Source organism: Psittacula echo, assembly GCF_963264785.1.
Source record: "Psittacula echo genome assembly, chromosome: 13".
Classification (NCBI taxonomy): Eukaryota; Metazoa; Chordata; class Aves; order Psittaciformes; family Psittacidae; genus Psittacula; species Psittacula echo.
Window position 1 is genome coordinate 317,786 of NC_137749.1, and position 17,902 is coordinate 335,687.

A 17,902-nucleotide genomic window follows, 5' to 3' on the forward strand; every position below is an offset into this window, starting at 1 on the left:
TCCATCCTCCTCCTATAGATTTTCTCACTCTTCTTTGTGTACACAAACACACAGCCAAGAGATGTGAAAGATTTATGATGCTCCCTTGCTTTTGCTCTAATAAAAAGCAGTCTGAGTGGTGAAGGAAAAAATCTGGAACTGGTTGGCTGTGAAAGCCAGCTGAAGGGGGTTCCGCGGATGAGGATGATCAAGCCCCTGCTCCCCGCAGTGAATCCTGGTGTTGGCAGCAGGGGAGGCGGCGAGTGCCGCCTGCTGGCACATGGCTGCGCGTGTGGAGGGCAGGGCTGGGCTGCTCTGCTTGGACCGGGGCTCTACCTGCGCGGGGGTGAGCAGTGAGGTGTCCCTGCCCTTCTAGACCCACAGCGTAGACTAGAGGGATGTGCACTGCCATTGCTGTGCAATGTCCTATTTCCCGCTCTGCTCTTTCTTTAAGGCCCACCTGTTAAAACTCTGGGAAGTTATCCTTTTCCCATAAAATGGTTGTTTGTGGCACCAAGACAAGGGTAACATTTCTGGGGAGCACAGCTGCTGGATTAGTGAGACCAGAATGGGGCAACATCATTGCCTCAGCAGGGCAGTAACTTTCTGTAGCCATCTCAGTCTCCTCAGAATGATGGTGTTTGGTGGCTGGTGATGCCAGGAGCCCGTGCAGGGGTGTGGGGGGATGTCAGAAGTGGGCTCCAGGTCAGCTCTCTCATCTGACTTTATGGAGCCCTTCAGAGCAGTGGCAGCAAGTGCAGGCATAATCATCACTTCTTGTTGTTTGCCTATAGATACAGTTCTTGTTGGTGCCATGCTAGATTAGTTGGTGCACAACCCAAGCGCAAATCTTCCTGTGGTTGCAGTCAGTTGTTAATGGGTCTCTTTTGCCTGCACACAACTGCTGTACATTCATATGCAGTAACAACTGTGAACATCACTTCAGGCACTTGAGTTTGTAGAAAAGCTCCATAGCAATGTAATATGCTGTCTGCAGCTGCTTCACCCTGCCATTAGTGTTGTTGTTCATTGTGGTATGAAGCTGAATGGGAGAATGAAGTCAGCATTATAAAGTCAGGACAACCTGCAGTGGACCTCAGATTTCTGCAGCTGACCTCTCACTTGCCTTTTGCCCACAGGAGCTGTCAGAGCATGAGCAGTCTGTTCAGCAGCACCATGTCTCCTGTTAAGGATGGAACATCATCTCTCCCAAGGAGGCAGACTTCCTTCACCAAACCCCCACTCCGTGCACTCTACGACTTACTGATAGGACCTATGGAAGGAGTAAGCTTTTGGTGCTGACAAATATGGAGACTCATTTACCAAAATTCCCTGTCAATGTGGGAAAGCAAGAATAGGCAGCTTGGGGATTGTATCTGAAGTGTGGTGGTTTTCACTTGGTCTTCCCAGAGAGTGAGACAGGCTGTGTTTGAAGGTGGAAGCCAGGGACCTTTGAGTGCTGTGCTGGTGGATCACGGTGTGAACCCTGCTTGTTCCATGTAGGGAACTGCTGGTTTGAAATGCAGTATCAGAAAAAATATTCCCTTTCAAAGGATAAGATGAGAATAATACTGACAAGATATCGGTGGTTGGTGTTCACAATGGTTTTGTACTGCAGCAGGAGCTGCTGTGTGGGGTCTGTGCAGCCTGTCAGTGCGCTCAGGGCTCATTCATCTCAGTGGGGTTGTTTGTGCAGAGGTGAGCACAGCCCAGCTGTAGAGATGTGTCCACTCCAGTGTGGATTCACCTGTCACATCTGTGGTCACATGGAGTGTAATTCTGATGTGGTATTTTCAAACCTTGGGAAGCACAGGTGGGACACTGGTTGGAGTGAAAGGACTGAGCTGATTCTCTTTCTCCTCTTTCTAGGGTTTGATGCATTCCAGTGGGCCTGTTGGCCGCCACCGCCAACTGATCCTGGTTCTGGAGGGAGAACTGTACCTCATTCCTTTTGCTCTCCTGAAGGGCAGTTCCTCCAATGAGTACCTCTACGAGCGCTTCAGCCTCATTGCAGTGCCATCCATCCAGTCGCTGAATCCCAGCTCCAAGGTCTGACATTGCCTTATAAATCTTCACTCTCATAGAACCTCTCCTGTGGAGTGCAGGTTCCTACATGTGCTAGAAAAGCAGCAGCCAGGCACAAGAACAGAAGCCCAAAATGTGCTGCCCTGCCGAGGCACTCCCAGCCCTGGTGAGAGTGTTGAGCACCTCAGCTGTGAAGTAGGTGGGGGGCTGGGATCTTCTTCATGCTGTGAGCTCTGCTACAGCCCTCAAAGGGACCTGGCCTAAGGCTGTTGCTTTCTCTTCTTACCTATCTGTTCACCCAAGATGTTGGGATAGAAATCCTGACTGGGCTCAAGAGCAGATGTTCCTTGGAATAGTTAAATGGAAGAAACTAAAGAAACACAAAGGGGTTGGTTTTGTACCTAAGACAACCAGACTCCTGTTTAGAGGCAAAGAGACAGGCTGTTTCATTACCAGCACCATAACAAACAGATCTTTGAACCCCATTTTTTCTTTCTCTCTGTAGTCCCATGCAAGGAAGAATACTTCTGCTTACTCCAGTTCTACCTCAATGGCAGCTGTCATAGGAAATCCCAAGCTCCCTTCAGCAGTTATGGACAGGTGGCTATGGGGACCTATGCCCTCTGCAGAGGAGGAAGCATATATGGTGTCTGAGCTACTCAGCTGCCAGCCGTTAGTTGGCTCTGCTGCAACTAAAGAGAGGGTCATGAGTGCCCTCACTCAGGCAGAATGCGTCCATTTTGCAACCCATGTCTCCTGGAAACTGGCTGCTTTGGTCCTGACACCCAACACTGACAGCACTCCAGCCAGCAGCAAGAATTCTTTTGGGAATGCCTACACAATCCCAGAATCCCTTCGGATGCAGGATGATGCCAGTGATGTGGAGAGCATTTCGGACTGCCCTCCTTTGCAGGAGTTTCTGCTTACAGCAGCTGATGTCCTGGATCTGCGGCTTCCTGTCAAATTAGTGGTTCTTGGCTCCTACCAAGAATCCAACAGCAAAGTCACTGCTGATGGAGTCATTGGTTTGACAAGAGCGTTCCTGGCTGCTGGGGCTCAGTGTGTCCTAGTGTCACTCTGGCCCGTTCCTGTGTCTGCTTCCAAAATGTTTGTGCATGCCTTCTATTCCTCCCTTTTAAATGGGATGAAAGCCAGTGCAGCCCTTGGAGAAGCAATGAAAACCGTACAGGGCAGCAAGCAGTTCTCCCATCCGTCCAACTGGGCAGGTAGGAAGAATCTGCTTTTGACAAGACAGGCTTCTAGTTGCTGTTACACCAGATTATTTGATTTAAGCAAGGAGCAGTGCCACCAGGTAGCTGGGAGTAGCATGTGCCCTGTGCTTTCCCAGAATTCAGTCCTGCTTTAAAGAACTCCTGGAGCATGCTAGGACAAGTTTAGCTGCAATGCAGTGTTTTTCCATTTGCTTGAACAGGAAAACACTATTGATTTAATAGAGGTGGACATGTAAGAAGCATCTAAGAGCTTTCTGGAAGTTCAGTCTATGAGACTGGGCAGGGAGCTGCTCTGGGAAAAGAGTATCACTCTGCTGAGTGCAGTGAAACATTGGTCTGAGAGGGCAGAGGTTATTGCTTCTGTTTTGAACATTGTCCATAACAAAAGGTGATTGACTGTCTCTTACTCTGAATCCTGCAGGCTTCATGCTAATTGGGAGCGATATGAAGCTGAACAGCCCTTCTTCACTAGTAGGACAGGCCCTGACTGAGATTCTGCAGCACCCCGACAGGGCACGAGATGCTCTGCGTGTCCTGCTACATCTGGTAAGAGGGAGAAAACCACAGGCATGGTAAAGGGCATTGCCAATGTAGCCGTGAGATAATGTTACCTGTGGATATACACCTGTAAATTGTGAATACAAAGAGAAACACCCTGATGTGCAGCCACTTCCACTTGAATATGCACCTTCAGTCCCTCTCCCTTACCATAAGGTAATCTCCTGTGAAAACTCTGGGTCAGTGTGGGAAGACCTGGACACCTGATTAAGTGTCCAGAGCAAAAAGAGGCAAAGTAAGTGAAGTCTTGTATTGTATTGTGACAAGACCCTCCCCAGGCCCATCCGGTTTGTTTTAGCTGTTAAGGTGGGTCTCTGCTTTAAAAATGAAGTAATCATTGGGGTTAATTGTTTCTAAAGGAAACTAGCTCTGAATATTGCAGGCGTGGAAGTGCAGAGCAGTGTCTGCTGCCTCTTTGCATGCTTGGAAGGCAAGAGGCACTTTTATCCCCATCTGTGGAGTAGCCTGTTGTGGGGAGCAGCCAGGCTGAAGCCAAACTGCCAGATGGCTAGAATAATCTTTCATGACTTTTAATACTTGTCTTTCCAATGTGTCTTCTGCCGTCCCACAAGAATGTGGAGTGTCCATAGGATGAGGGAAACCTACAAATACCGCTAGTGCTCCCAGTTGCTGTGTTTTGTGGACACACATCTCTGCTGTTTACCATGTAGCTGCAGACTCTTGCTTGGTGATAAGAAGTGGCTGCAAGCAACGGCAATCTGAACATGAGATCTTTTAGGGAGAAATGCAGCTGCCAGGCTTAGGGGAAACTGTCACAGACAAACTGGTACTTAGTTTCCTGTGGCATTACCTTCCCCAGCATCCCAGAGAGCATTGACAGTCATCACAGTGATTTTAGAGCTGTGAGTGCCGAGTTACTGGAGCCTGTTTTCAAGAGCACTAACATCCTTCTGTGTAAGACAGGCATGTTCAACCATGTGTTTTCTGTCTCTCAGCCTGCTGTTCCTGCCTTCTCACTGTGTAGAAAGAGCCAGTTAACAAAAATCTCTTCTAAAATAACCTAATGCTGTATTTTCCCCAAAGGTGGAGAAATCGTTGCAGCGAATCCAGAATGGGCAGCACAACTCCATGTATACCTCCCAGCAAAGTGTGGAGAATAAAGTGGGTGGCATTCCAGGCTGGCAGGCACTACTCACTGCAGTAGGATTTCGGCTGGACCCTCCAGCCAGTGGCCTGCCAGCAGCAGTGTTCTTCCCAACCTCTGACCCTGGTGACCGGCTGCAGCATTGCAGCACCACCATACAGTCCCTCCTAGGTAAGAACAGGTCAGCATGGGCTCTCTCCAAGCAGACATCAACCTTCCTCTGCCTTCCTGTGATGGAAGCTGTAAACCACTGATGTTTTACATCAATGAAGTGTTTAGCAGGGTAAAAGTTCTGACAGTGCTTATTGAGAATTTTGTCATAGATGGGAATCACTTACTCCTGGGTCCAGAATCTGAGAAACATGAAGTGACCATTCCTTTCTCCCAGCTCTCAGTCAGAAAATGTATAATCGGATGCAAAGTGGGAAAACCTTTTGTTTTCTGGAAATTGTTGCTCTTCTGGTCAGTGATATGGGGCAGAGATTTTAGGAATTAGTTGAGTCGGTGTTCTGTTCAGGTTTGTTGCATGTCTAGCAGTCGAGAGACAGATGCTGAACAACCCCTGTTTCTGCTGATGTTTTTCAGGTTTGCCTAACCCTGCACTTCAGGCACTTTGTAAGCTTATCACAGCTTCAGAAACAGGAGAACAGCTTATCAACAGGGTGAGTTGGGAAGTTTTCCCACAGTACCATTTTCCGAATGGTTCCTCAGGAACGCCCAGAATGGTTTATGCCCTGATTGATAGATCCAGAGCTCAATGAGACCTCAGGGTTGAAATTCCAAACTTACTTGTTTGTGTGAATGGAAGTCTGTGTCCGGAAGAGAAAAATGCAGGTATATCACTGGGCTGCATGGCCTTGAGCCTCACCATTGTGACAGAAGTGAAAACATGATACCTACTGCAGTGAGGGGGAAGCAAAATATGGGAAATGAGTGGCAGAACCACTAATTGCTATTTGGCCATCCTGTCTAGGGCTCGTGTTGGCTGGTCTGTCTCCACTGTAATTACCAAAGTCCCAAGGTACTGTTGACTTTGGACAATGCAAGGTCTGTCAGAAAACTTGCTGAGCCTGTGCTGCTCCTGGTGTGCATGCTCATAGCTCTGCTGACGGGATCGCTGCCTTCAGGAGAAAGGCAGTGGGACTCCTCCCTGGGCCCCACAATCTCCTTCACTTTCCTCCCTCTCTCCAGTCTCTCTAGCGTGCCTATCTTAACCCTTCCCTGTGCCCCAGCCTGGCTGGCTTTCCATTACATGTTTCTTGCTGTCCCAGTTGCTCCTCAAATGACATTTATCTTGATCGTTTGCCTGCTCTACTGAATGAGCACACTGCACAGAGCAAATGGGGATACAGCTCACCTTTCTTTTCTCCTTCCCCATGCAGAAGTGTTGTAGGGAAGTTCCATGGTGGGTAGCTGGAATTATCTCTGTAGCTTCAGAAGACTCCCCTTCATTCTGTTGTGTTGCCTGTCTGCACAACACACAAAACAAGAGCCCCAGCTTTGCTGTTACCCACTAAGAGGCCTGTTTTGTCAATCCATGACACTGAGTCTGCTTCAAGGAAAGGGTTTCTTGTTATGATCTGCAGTAGTGCACAAGATATTTCTTATGGTTTGTCCTTCGTGGCATTTTGCTTTCTTGCCTTGGCTCTTTTTGTCAGTGCCTGAGACTTCTGTGGTTGAGTAACAGGTTTATATTTTCCTTAGTGCCACCAGAGGGAGGCTCAAGAGTTGAAGGGATGTGATGAGGAAAAGAAAACATTCCAATAAATCCAAATGTGTTAGTGTCCATGAGATTATTTTACAATTGCCTTCTTGCCTCCAATTGTTTAATCACCCAAGGAAAAGCATTCAGGTGCCTGAACACAACTAACAAAAGATGCACTCATGGTTCCTCAGCTGCCCCATGCAGTAAATGCTGGCAGGGTGTTGCTTTGGTTTTGCAGATGTTCCTCTGTAGCCCAAGCCCCAGGCAGAATTTCCTTTGCACAGAGTTATCCAGCTACAGGCTGGGGGAGTTTCAGCTGAGCCCTCCCTTTCCCTGCCACTGCTGCCTTTCTTCCCCTCCCACTTCTCCACAGCTCAGATGTGAGCAGCTCCACTCTGCCTGTCTCAGAGGAGAGGAGACTTTGTTCAAACCCAAAACGTGGTGACCAGTCAGGCAGTGGCTGGTGCTCACCCTTTCTCCTGTGTGGGTGATGGGTGTCCTGCAGGAGCAGCTCTTGGCATTCGTGAAGCAGCAAGGCAGGGAGCCTGGTCTTTGCTCTGAATAGAAAATGCTTATCTGTAGTGCAAAGCAGAAGGTAGGAACCAAAGAGAGCACTTCAGCACCACCACATGTGCAAGCAAAAGTTAGGGATTGCCAATAATGTATGCCAGGGAAAACAAGAGAAGAGCTTGTTTTATGTTCAGCTTTCTGGCAGAACATGGGTTGGCCTGAGTGTGCCTGTTGGAGTTGGTTGTGATCTGGACACTCCCAGATTCCAGCTGCCTGTTCCCACGCTGTTGGACTCCTGATTGTGGCTCAGGCCACTTCCATTGCTCCCTTCTTTCTATGGATAGAGCATCTTGCAGTCAGGATGCTGGTTTGCATGTGGATGTGTCACTGCAGGGCTCCCGATCACAGGCATTGTGTAGCACAGAATAACCTGTGTTCTTTCTTTTCTCCTCTCTTTTCCTTTCTTGTTATATGCTGCCCGAAGGCTGTTAAAAATATGGTGGGAATGGTGAGTATTATGCTGGGGGATGACACAGCCGTGCAGGATAGAATGCCTCAGTCACTGCAGATCCATTTCCCTGTGCCTTCAGAGTTCCTGCTTTCAGGCCTGGAATTTTCTTCATGTCCTACTGTGGGAAAAACACCATGCAAGCTTGTGTGGGTTGTAAGAGATGGGTGGTCCTGAGGTTAGCTGGTCCCTCATTAATGACTTTCCATCTTTCCTGCCCTGGCTGTGTTTTTGAATAATATGGAATCCTGGCACCTTAATTTGTGTCAGATCTTCATAAACACATTTCTTTTCTACTTTGCTACTCCTGTCCCTTGGGCACAGTTGAGAAACTTCTTTCCTGGAGGCCATGGAGGTATTAGGAAAGTCTTCCATGGTTTCATATGACTTGTTCTGCCCAGTTAAACGCTGAGAAGGAGTTTCCTGGGACTTGCATAAGGAGTACGGCTCAGTCGTGGAATGGGCTTTAGTATATTTGTGTGAGCAGCCTCAAAGCACCTCTGCTTTTCTTTCAGTTCACAGATGTTCCTCCTGTGCTTCTTGTTCAGTTTCCACTGGCCACACACTTCCCCTCCTCTCCCTTCCCCCAGCCCTCACCCCTGTTCTGTCCTTGCCTTTCCTGCTGTACAAGTTTGTCCATTGTTGCTGTCCCCGGACTGTTCCCCTGCCAGACCTTTTCGTCTCACTGTTCTGTTCAGGAGTAGCAGCTGAGTACATGAATGTACAGGGAAAGGGATGTTTGCAGTGCGTTGCCTGGGCTGTGACTGTCAGAAAAGCAGTGGTGTGATTGTAAGCAATGGCTAATGTTTGCATCATTACCTTCAGCTGCATCAAGTCCTGGTTCAACTTCAGGCAGGCGAGAAGGAGCAAGATTTCTCCTCTGCACCAATCCAGGTTTCCATCAGTGTCCAGCTCTGGAGGCTACCCGGCTGTCATGAGTTCCTGGCAGCTCTAGGTAGGAGAACACTTCTTTCTATTGTCTTCTTAAAACTACAGAACTATTGCTAGTGTCTCATATGATGGCTTCAAGTAGTGACAAGACTCACAGCTTTAGATTTGTTTGTCTGGGTGCTCTTTGGTACTTGCATCCCTGGGTGTGATCCCTGCCTGCTTGGTCCATCTCAGTTCACACCCACAGGGCTCTCTTGCTCACTCCCTGGCCAGTGGTAAGGGACGTTTTTCTCTCATGCACGAAAACATCTGCCAAGTCAGCAGAACACAGATTTCAGGGCTGACAGCAGCTTGGTATTGTCAAGTTGGTTTAACCCATTTTTGTGTCAGGATTCTGTTCTTCTCTTGTTCCTGACACATACTTTTGAGCTTGCTTCTGGCCTTCTGCCTGAAGTGAACTAATCATTCCTTTTGCAGAGAAACCTGTACAGTCGGCAGGGGTAGGACATACCAGGGTGATTCTGTGTACCAGGGTCTACATCCTGCAGGAAAGACATATGAGAACTAAATAGCAAACTAGATTTTATTCTGGTTTGGACATTGCTTAGAGTTAGTAAAAAGGCATTGGCAGGAAGAGACATCCAAGAAAACTGCTTGAGGAGCTTGTAGAAGCCAGGCATCATTTCTTACACACAGCCATGCCTCCTGCAGTGCAGCCTTTGTTTGCCAAATTCCGAGGTCTGCGATCTTCTCCAGACTGGTTTCTGTGAGAAAGCTTTGGACTGATGAATGGTGGGGGCATGGGGGACACTGTCCCCTCCATGTCATGCCCCAATGATTCCAAATAATTCTCAAGTTATAAAGTACAGACTACTGTATTTTGTCTGTCAGTTTGGACAGGAGTGCTCATGTGTATGTGTTCGCAGTCCAGCACTATAAAGCTCCCAGCACCTGCTGGAGGAGTGCTAAATAGTAATAAATGGTAATAAAAACAAACCCACAAAGTGTAAATTGCAGTGCAGTGTCATCATTCCAGGACACTGCAGGATCTCAGCTCTCTTTGATCCACCTGTGTTACAAATGGGTTTACACTTGTTTAAGACGCTGGGTCTTTCTGAGGTTATTTTCTGCTTCATGTTCCACTACAGGTTTTGACCTTTGTGAAGTTGGCCAGGAGGAGGTGATTCTGAAAACTGGGAAACAAGCTAACAGGAGGACCATGCACTTTGCCCTACAATCCTTGCTGGCACTTTTTGGTAAAGCTACTTACAGTAGTTGTTTCTCCTATATTGTCTGATGATTTGATCAGAGTGGCTTCCAGAGAAACCTCACACTCTTGCCTTTGGAGAGATCACACACGTGTCCTACAGATTGTAGGTCATACAACAGCAAGTGTGGTTTTTATATGGGAAACAAGCACTAAGATTTGGCTGACGCCAGAGCTGGGAATAAGAGTCCAGCAGCTGAAGGATGTAGAACTCTTGGGTTTGAGATGTGAAATGAGAATGAATTGACAAGTTTCATCTCAGGTGCCTGCACTAAGGTTCCTGCCTGTGCATTTCTCGGGCTGTGCAGTTTTTTTCTCACCTACGTAGCAGTTGGGTTTTCTGAAGTAGCACAGACTGCGAGTATGTTTTGTAGCATTTCCTTTAACAAGTTTGGTTGGTTTTACTGTGTGTCTAGGGGCATGTTTGTACATGTTTCTTTTCTTCTATTTTAGATTCCACAGAGCTGCCTAAGCGCCTTAGCCTGGACAGTTCCTCATCACTAGAGTCACTGGCTTCTGCTCAGTCTATTTCCAACCCCATACCCCAGTATCAAAACTCTCCATTCTCCCCTACTTGTCCAGACAACATTGCATCAGATGCCATTTCTGTGTATAGCCTGAGCTCCATTGCTTCTTCCATGAGTTTTGTTTCCAAGCCAGAGAGCATGGCAGATGGTGTGGGACACAGAGGACGCCAGGACTATGAGAAGCCCAAGAATGTCTATCCACATAGGTCTGCAGGACAGAGCCAGTTGTCACCACAGAGCAGCACTGTAGTCAGCAAAGATGAGGAAGAGTATGAAGGTTTTTCTATAATCAGCAACGAGCCTTTGGCCAGTTACCAAGAAAACTTAAAACCAAGATTTTCCCCTGATTACAAACAGTCCAAAACTGGTCAGACTGGAGGCATTAAAGAGTCTGTCAACTCCAAAGGAAGCATAAGTACCCCAAATTCTCCTGTTAAAATTACTCTTATTCCCAGTCCAAATTCACCTTTCCAAAAGGTTGGGAAACTCGCAAGTTCTGATACTGGGGAATCTGACCAGTCTAGCACGGAGACTGACAGCACTGTCAAATCCCAGGAGGACAGTAATCCAAAGCTTGATCCGCAGGAGTTGGCCCAAAAAATCCTGGAGGAAACTCAGAGTCACCTCATTGCTGTTGAACGTCTTCAGAGGAGCAGCAGCCAGATAAGCAAGAGCAACAATTCCGATGATGGGGCTCCCAGCCCAGCGAGTGCATCCGCATTCAGATCTTCAGAGACCAGCGCGTTCAGCCGGCCCATCAGCTCTAGCCAGAAGAATCAGTCTTCACCTCTTGCAATGAAACCAAAGCCTCCCACAAGGAGTTCATCCCTTCAGAAAGTGAGTTCTGGCTATAACAGCCCCACATCTTCAGAGATGTCAAACAAAGAAGGCACAGGCCAATACAGTGGGCAGCCATCTCCAAGTTGTGATTCACATGTGTCCTTAACTGAGCAGCCTCACCTCAAGCTCAAGTATCCCAGCTCTCCCTACAGTGCTCATATTTCTAAATCACCCAGAAATATCTCTCCGAGCTCAGGGCATCAGTCTCCGGGTGGCAGCACTCCATCTCCTGCTCTTTCTTACTCCTCAGCTGGTTCTGCTCGCTCAAGTCCAGCTGATGCCCCAGACATAGACAAGTTGAAAATGGCTGCCATTGATGAAAAAGTGCAAGCAATTCACAACTTAAAGATGTTCTGGCAGAGCAGTCCCCACCACTCCTCTGGCCCTGTAAAGATTCTGCGAGGGGCTCCTGGAACAATGACTTCTAAGAAAGATGTCCTCAGTTTGCTCAATTTATCTCCACGGCACAGCAAAGAAGGTGTCGATAAGCTGGAACTAAAGGACCTGTCTAATGAGCAACACCTTGCTGCTTCCCCTCCAAATGGACACAAGCGCTCTGAAACTACCAGTGCAGTGACGCCGACTCACTCCCCAGCTCCCAGCAGCGCTCCAGGCACCATGCGCCCCGTCAGGCTGCCGTCTGGGAACGGTTATAAGTTCCTGTCACCGGGAAGATTTTTTCCTTCCTCCAAATGTTGAAATCTCTTGAGTGCCAGCTGATGACTCACAATCTGTTCAAGTATCTGCTTCTGCCCACTTGCCTTTATCATTACAGAACCATTATCTACGAAGCCATGGTCATACCAGCAGTTGGCAATGCACAGGAACGTGACAGATTGGCCCCGTCTGTCACCGTACAGGAACATGGGCTCTACACATATGGGTTTTGGTTTCCCTTATCAGAACCTTGGCCAGACTCACTTGGTAATAGGTTCTATGTAGTGTTCAGTATTAGCAGCAACAGGTCCAATGAATCTAATTGTCTGTTCATAAAACACTAGTTTTTAAGCCATGTACGTGTATTTCTTAACCTAACAGGAGGTATATTACAGCTGGCCTTTTTACAGAAATTATACATATCAGGGATCAGAGAGGCGGCAGAACTTCATGTATACCACAGAGAAAGTATGCACAGGCTTCTGCCTGGAGAAGTACAAGCCATTTATTTGATTGCTTTTGAAGGCTGTTAGAGAGGACAAGATAACATAACCACATCTCTGCCAAGTTAGCCAAGCACGAGAAATTGCTGGCAGTAAAAGTCCGTAGCAGCATGATACTGGCAGTTCTCTTGCATCATTTAGAGGCTGGTGAAACAAAGGCAAGAGGACAGAAGTGCCGCATTCTAAAACCTGCATCTCAGGTAACCCTTTCCTGAGGGGAAACCGTTCAGGTGCTATTTTGCTGGTTGGTCTGCTCAGAAAGAAGTTTGGGGCATAGCGATCAGGGTGAGCCTCAGCAGGAGGTGGGGGGGGTGTGTCAGAGAGACGAGTTCTGGTTTTCCCGAGTGCTCTGATCTCCGGCTCACAGCGTTATGATGGTGAAATGTTCATCTTGGCAAGTATTTGGGCAGCGCGGATGTCTTCTGTCTGAAGCGTGCACAGGAAAGGGTTCCAGACACTGAAGCTCAGAGTGTTATTTGTTTAGTAGGCAGGAATGTGACTTAGAAATCACCTGACAAATAAATCCTTCGCTGGACCTGCTAAATCATTCCCAGTAGCTCATCATGGGAGTCTGCAAACCCTTCCTGCTGTGGAAGCCAGTTTCTTTTGGAGCAGGTACACGGGTCTAAGCAGATGTCGGTGCAGTCCAAGCACTACATACATGAGGCAACAGGCAGAGTGGCTGTAGGCAGAACCTGTGCACCCTCAGATCCCTGGAGAAAAGAGAACCAAGAGCACCCTGGGTGGTATGTGTGAGCAGAGCTTTCCTGGGCGAGGCGGTGTTTGGGTGTTGCGCGGCAAGGTGGAGATTGTTTCTTTGAAGCAGCTGTTGAACGCAGTGATGGAACCAGACTCAGAATGATATCTTACGTGCACTGAAGACTCTGGGCAGGCAGTGGCGTTAGCTTGGCCACCGGCACACGGAGATCGAGCAAGAATTTCACAGGCCACGTGCTATGAAGTCGGAGCACTGGATCACCAAGGCTTTTGGGTTCTACTCTACACTCCCAAAATTCGCTGAGTGACTGAAGCCTAATCACTTCACCTCTCCGTGCCTCATCTTCCCTTTCTATCTAAATGGGGATAGTAATACTTACCTACCTACCTCACAGAGGTGATGTGAGGCTTAATTAGGCCCTGAGTTTTACCTGGATCTTGAGTCAGCCTCTGGTTGTGGGACTGACAACCTGAATGGTGAGTGCAGTCAGCTCTGTAAACATGCTGGGGCACGTTGCTGACACAGGTAATTGTTGCACTTACCATGTCTGGATGCTCTTCTTGAAAATATGGATCTGATCCTTTGTGATAGGGATCTTAGAGGAAAAGCATGATAGCAGGGCAGAGGATTCAATTCTGATATTGGAATATAACATTACATAGGCTCAGTTACTCACAGTGCATGTATCAAGTGCTTGCTTTGAGTATGTTCCATAATCCACTGGGTGTGGGAGAATGTTTTCCTTTTTGCCATTGCAAGAAATTACCACAAGCGCTAAAGGCAAAGAATATAGGGCTGTGTTGTTACAGTCAGCTAACAAGGGATGGGTGATCACAAAAGTGTCAGTGCAGAAGGACAAAGCCTAGTTTTTCGTTTACTCATATTATACAATGTAGCAAAACAGCTGACTAAATCTGTTCAGCTCCTATGATGCAAGTTATGTGTCTGTACGTTACATCTCCCTGTGATGGTTTGGTGCTGGATACCATTTTTTTGTCACTTGGCAGGAAAAATGAGGTTAATGGGTGCAGGGTCTGCCCCCCATGCAGTGACCCTGTGGTGGCCACCACACTGCCCAGAGCCTTCCTGTGACCTGCTCTGTTTCTAACCAGCATAACTGTTGTGAAATGACATCCCAGGAACACCCAGGATGGAAGTGGGCAGCTTTTTGTGCAGAGCAACGGCAAATGCTCCCTGTAGTGCTGCATAACATGCCAGAAATAAGCCTCTCTATTTGTAGTCTAATTCCATAACTAAAGGATCTTTTACTCTGTAGAAATTCCATGTTGCCATCCCCATGTTCCAGTGGGTTTCACACTGGCTAAGAGTTTTCAGAAAAAGGTATATTGGGGTGGGGGGTGGGATGTTTCCCTGGGTTTTTAGGGAGGGGGAAGCATTAGAAACAGGGAAGGGTTCAGATGTAGAGGAAGTTCAGTGTTTGGGAAATTGGTGTATAAATATGGAAGGTGAGTGTCACTAGAACAAGTTGTTTGGGAAACGAGTTTCCATTGACTTGCACAGGGCACTTCCATTGGCTTGATGAGAGCCATGAAGGTGCATGCTTACTCATGGCTGGGGACACCCACACCTCATGCCTCACTCCTCCACCCCCTGAATGAGAAATGACCCCTTTGTGAGGAAAAAAAAAAATTAATCAGGTTTGCCCAATATGTGGAGAAATTCAGGAAATGAAATACCATGTTCTCTGTTCGGTATTAGAATTCCTTCTGTGAAGTTTAAATGCGTTTGTTGATGTTGTATTTGTGCATGGTACAAGTGACAACACTGCTTAATACAGTGAGCAATAAGAATTAGGTGTTACCCACTTTCACACTAAACCTGCCACATGCAACCATTCCCCAAGGCCATAGAATCTATTTTAGTTTGGGTTTGCCCTGTATGTTTTACTGTGTGAGGTTACAGATTTTTATTGACTGTCTTTAGCTCCAACTAAATGGGAACAGTAACAAGCTCTGACCAAATCCACTTTAATTTGATGTTGGTTAGCCTGGACTCTGGCCTGGTACTGATTTTCCTTCTCTTTAACCACACCTTACTTAAACAAGGGAACAGCATCGAAGGGGTGCTGCAGCCACATGCATCACTCCAGGCCACGTTTCCTTTCACTAGGTCAAACTTCTTACGTGAGCATTTCCTTCAAGTTGCAGCATAGATCCAGGTGCACAAAAGTATCTGAACCTGTGAAGAGACTCTGGTGGCTGTCAGCTGGTGGTAGGTTTGGGTTTGGGTTTTGCTGCCCAGAGAGGCTGCAGAGATGCATGCAACACGTGGCCCTGCGGCTGCAGAACTCCTTCACGGCACATTGAGGACAGTGACTGTCAGCAGAGACTCTCCAAGCAGCAGCCCTTTAGCACTTGCTGTCCTTGTATGCAGTGTTAGCCATGTTTGGCCTATATGGACTTTCTTTGTAAATTAAAACTGTTTCCAGACAGCATTAAACTTTTTATATTATGAAATTTACCATGTAAAAAGATTTTCATATTTTTATTGAAATTGCTAAGGCATTTGGCCTTCTTCCTTTGTGATTTCTGTGTCTATTAAAGCATGAGTTCTCTCAGTACTTCAGTCTCATGGTCTAGGATGGTGTTGGGAAAGAACTTGCTAGAACACTGCCACCCAGCTGACTGCTGATGTGCTCCTCTGGCCTGCTGAGAAGCAAAGCAGTCCACATCGATCATCCTGTGGCAAAGTATGAGTAACTTGGGCTGCTGTGCTCAGCCTCCCCTGTGGCAGTGAGGGCTCATTGAGAACTTCTTCCTCTTTCTGTGGCAGAATGTAGAGTTCCTATTACAAACCAGGATTGGAAATTGCTTTTCTTTTCCCTTGCAGGTGGTGGAGCACCGATATTTGCTCACTTGTTGGGCTGGAAGGAGCTTCGAGGACCACTTGGTCCCTGTGTGCAGGATTCCTGAAGCAGTGCTCTTGTGTTCTAATGCCACCGTCCCCCTTCCGTGCACACAAACCTGTGTTCAGCAGGCTCAGATGGTCTGGCACAGGGCAAGCCTGGGCTGCAGGCCTGCGGGGGGGAAGCTTCCTCTCCATGTGCAGAGGCCGGGCAGGTCTGAAGTGGCGCGTGTGTACGCACGGTCTGGAATCAGCAGGAAGCAGCTACTTGGCTGCTGCTATCGAGTGTGGTATCATCTAGATATAAACAAAGAGAGGGGCTTGGGGAGAGCACACAGTGCAGCCGGCTGAGGAAGCAAAGGACAACTGTTGTCCGTATGGGGAAGGAGCAAGGCCTGCGCTCAGCCGGGACTTGGGGAAAACCAAATACAGGAAAATAGGGAATGGTGGAGAACTTGGGGAAGGCAACACAGCCCCATCACACCGCCCAGGGACAGCCCTGCCCTGGCACAGCCCTCTGTGGGAGGGTCTTTCGGCAACACTGAATTTTACTGAGTTTCTGCTCTCCTTTAGTGGAGTTGTGTAAATGCATCAGCAGCTCTAGCTGCTGGCAAACAACTTGGAGCAGATGGGTCCTGGAGGGAACAGGTGGGCAGGGGTGGGTCTGGAAGAAAGAAAAGGACGCAATTTGGGAACATGGGCACTGTGTGGAGACGGCTGTGCAAACAGGAGACCCCAGCTGCAGAAATCCACCACCAATTCCCTGCAGAAGAATTGAAGTGCATCAGCTTCCCATGAATTACAATTCTGGTTTCGCTCTGGAATCCTACACTGTGCTCTGGTATCCCAGAGTCCCTGTGTAAAGACTTGGTGCTACGCGAGACCCCCTGTTTGAACTCGGAGGAGCTGTGTGTATTTCCCTTCTGGGATCCAATGCCTCGAGTAAAGCTTTAGGCAGCTTCCCCTGTTTGTATCAATAGAAATGTGCTGGATAAAGGCAGCCGGGAGACGTGAAGCTCTTTCACCCTGTAGCGTGTCCCGCCCCTGCCCTCACGCTGCCACTCGCTCGCATGGAGCAGGGCTGGCTGCCGGGGCAGGGGCACCAGCACCCCAAGGGCCGCCGGCAGTTTACCTCCTCGAGGGGCAGCGTTTCAGGTTCTACATGGGCTCGGGAGCCTCATGGGGTATATTCTGCCCTTGGGGCTGATTCCAGCCTCCTTCCACGACTCCAAAACCCGGGACTCGTCGGCTCTTCCCCTTTTCTGCTTGTTTTTAAAGAAGCTGGGTGGCCCCGTGTCACCGGCGGCTCTGCGGGCCCGGGGAGTGCAGGCGAGGCTGAGCCGGGTTTGCTGTCAGTTTCGGGTGTCCCCATCTGCGGCTGTGAATCCTCTCACAAGAGGGCGGCATTGATAGGGCACCCGCGGCTCCTCGGGGCTGCTGCAGCGGTGAAAGCGCCTTCCCGTTTGCGGGGAACTCGCGGTTCCGGTGCCGACTGACCGCGTCCCGCTCGTGTGGCAAAGCAGGGGCAGCCCCGGGGATGCGGCGGCCAAGCCCAAGGGCTGGGCTGGGCTGGAGCACACCGCAGAGCGGCGCGGCCGGACCCGCTGCTCCCCGAGCGCCCGGGTCCAGCCGGGAAGCTGCGGGTTCAGCTCCCCTGGCGCGGGGCAGCGGTGCGGGTGCGCTCAGGACCGCCGGTCTTGCCGCCGGGCTGCGCGGAGGAGCGGGCGCTGCAACGCTGGCCCCGCCCAGCGGGGGGCGCTCGGAGACCGGGCGGGGCGGTGGCGGCAGCGGCGCGTGACGGCCCTGCCCGGGCCTCCGGAGGGCGGGGCCGCCAGCGGCGGCGCACGGAGATGACGTCACCGAACTGGCGAGAGAGGAGGGGCTGCAGCGGCACAGAGCCGCCGTGGCGGTGCGGTCTGATTGGCTGTCCGCGGGTGAGGCGTTCTCGGATTGGTGGTGGGGTGCGCAGCGCGCCGGTGCGCGCTCGGGTCGGCAGCGGGCGCGAGGTCGCA

At 49.2% G+C, this 17,902-nt stretch overlaps 1 protein-coding gene across 1 annotated transcript in view; it reads left to right on the top strand.

Moving 5' to 3' along the window:
• The window catches only part of TTC28 (tetratricopeptide repeat domain 28), a gene marked incomplete at its 5' end in the record, with an annotated part of 123,785 nt that extends 109,444 nt beyond the window's left edge, over positions 1-14,341 (top strand). The window contains 9 exons of the mRNA XM_080628552.1: positions 1,119-1,263; positions 1,849-2,028; positions 2,510-3,230; positions 3,658-3,782; positions 4,839-5,070; positions 5,485-5,561; positions 8,448-8,577; positions 9,662-9,769; positions 10,234-14,341. Coding sequence (XP_080484678.1) covers positions 1,119-1,263; positions 1,849-2,028; positions 2,510-3,230; positions 3,658-3,782; positions 4,839-5,070; positions 5,485-5,561; positions 8,448-8,577; positions 9,662-9,769; positions 10,234-11,846 — 3,331 coding nt within the window. The 3' untranslated portion in view covers positions 11,847-14,341. The remainder of the gene's footprint in view (positions 1-1,118; positions 1,264-1,848; positions 2,029-2,509; positions 3,231-3,657; positions 3,783-4,838; positions 5,071-5,484; positions 5,562-8,447; positions 8,578-9,661; positions 9,770-10,233) is intronic.
• Between the last annotated feature and the right edge of the window lie 3,561 nt (positions 14,342-17,902).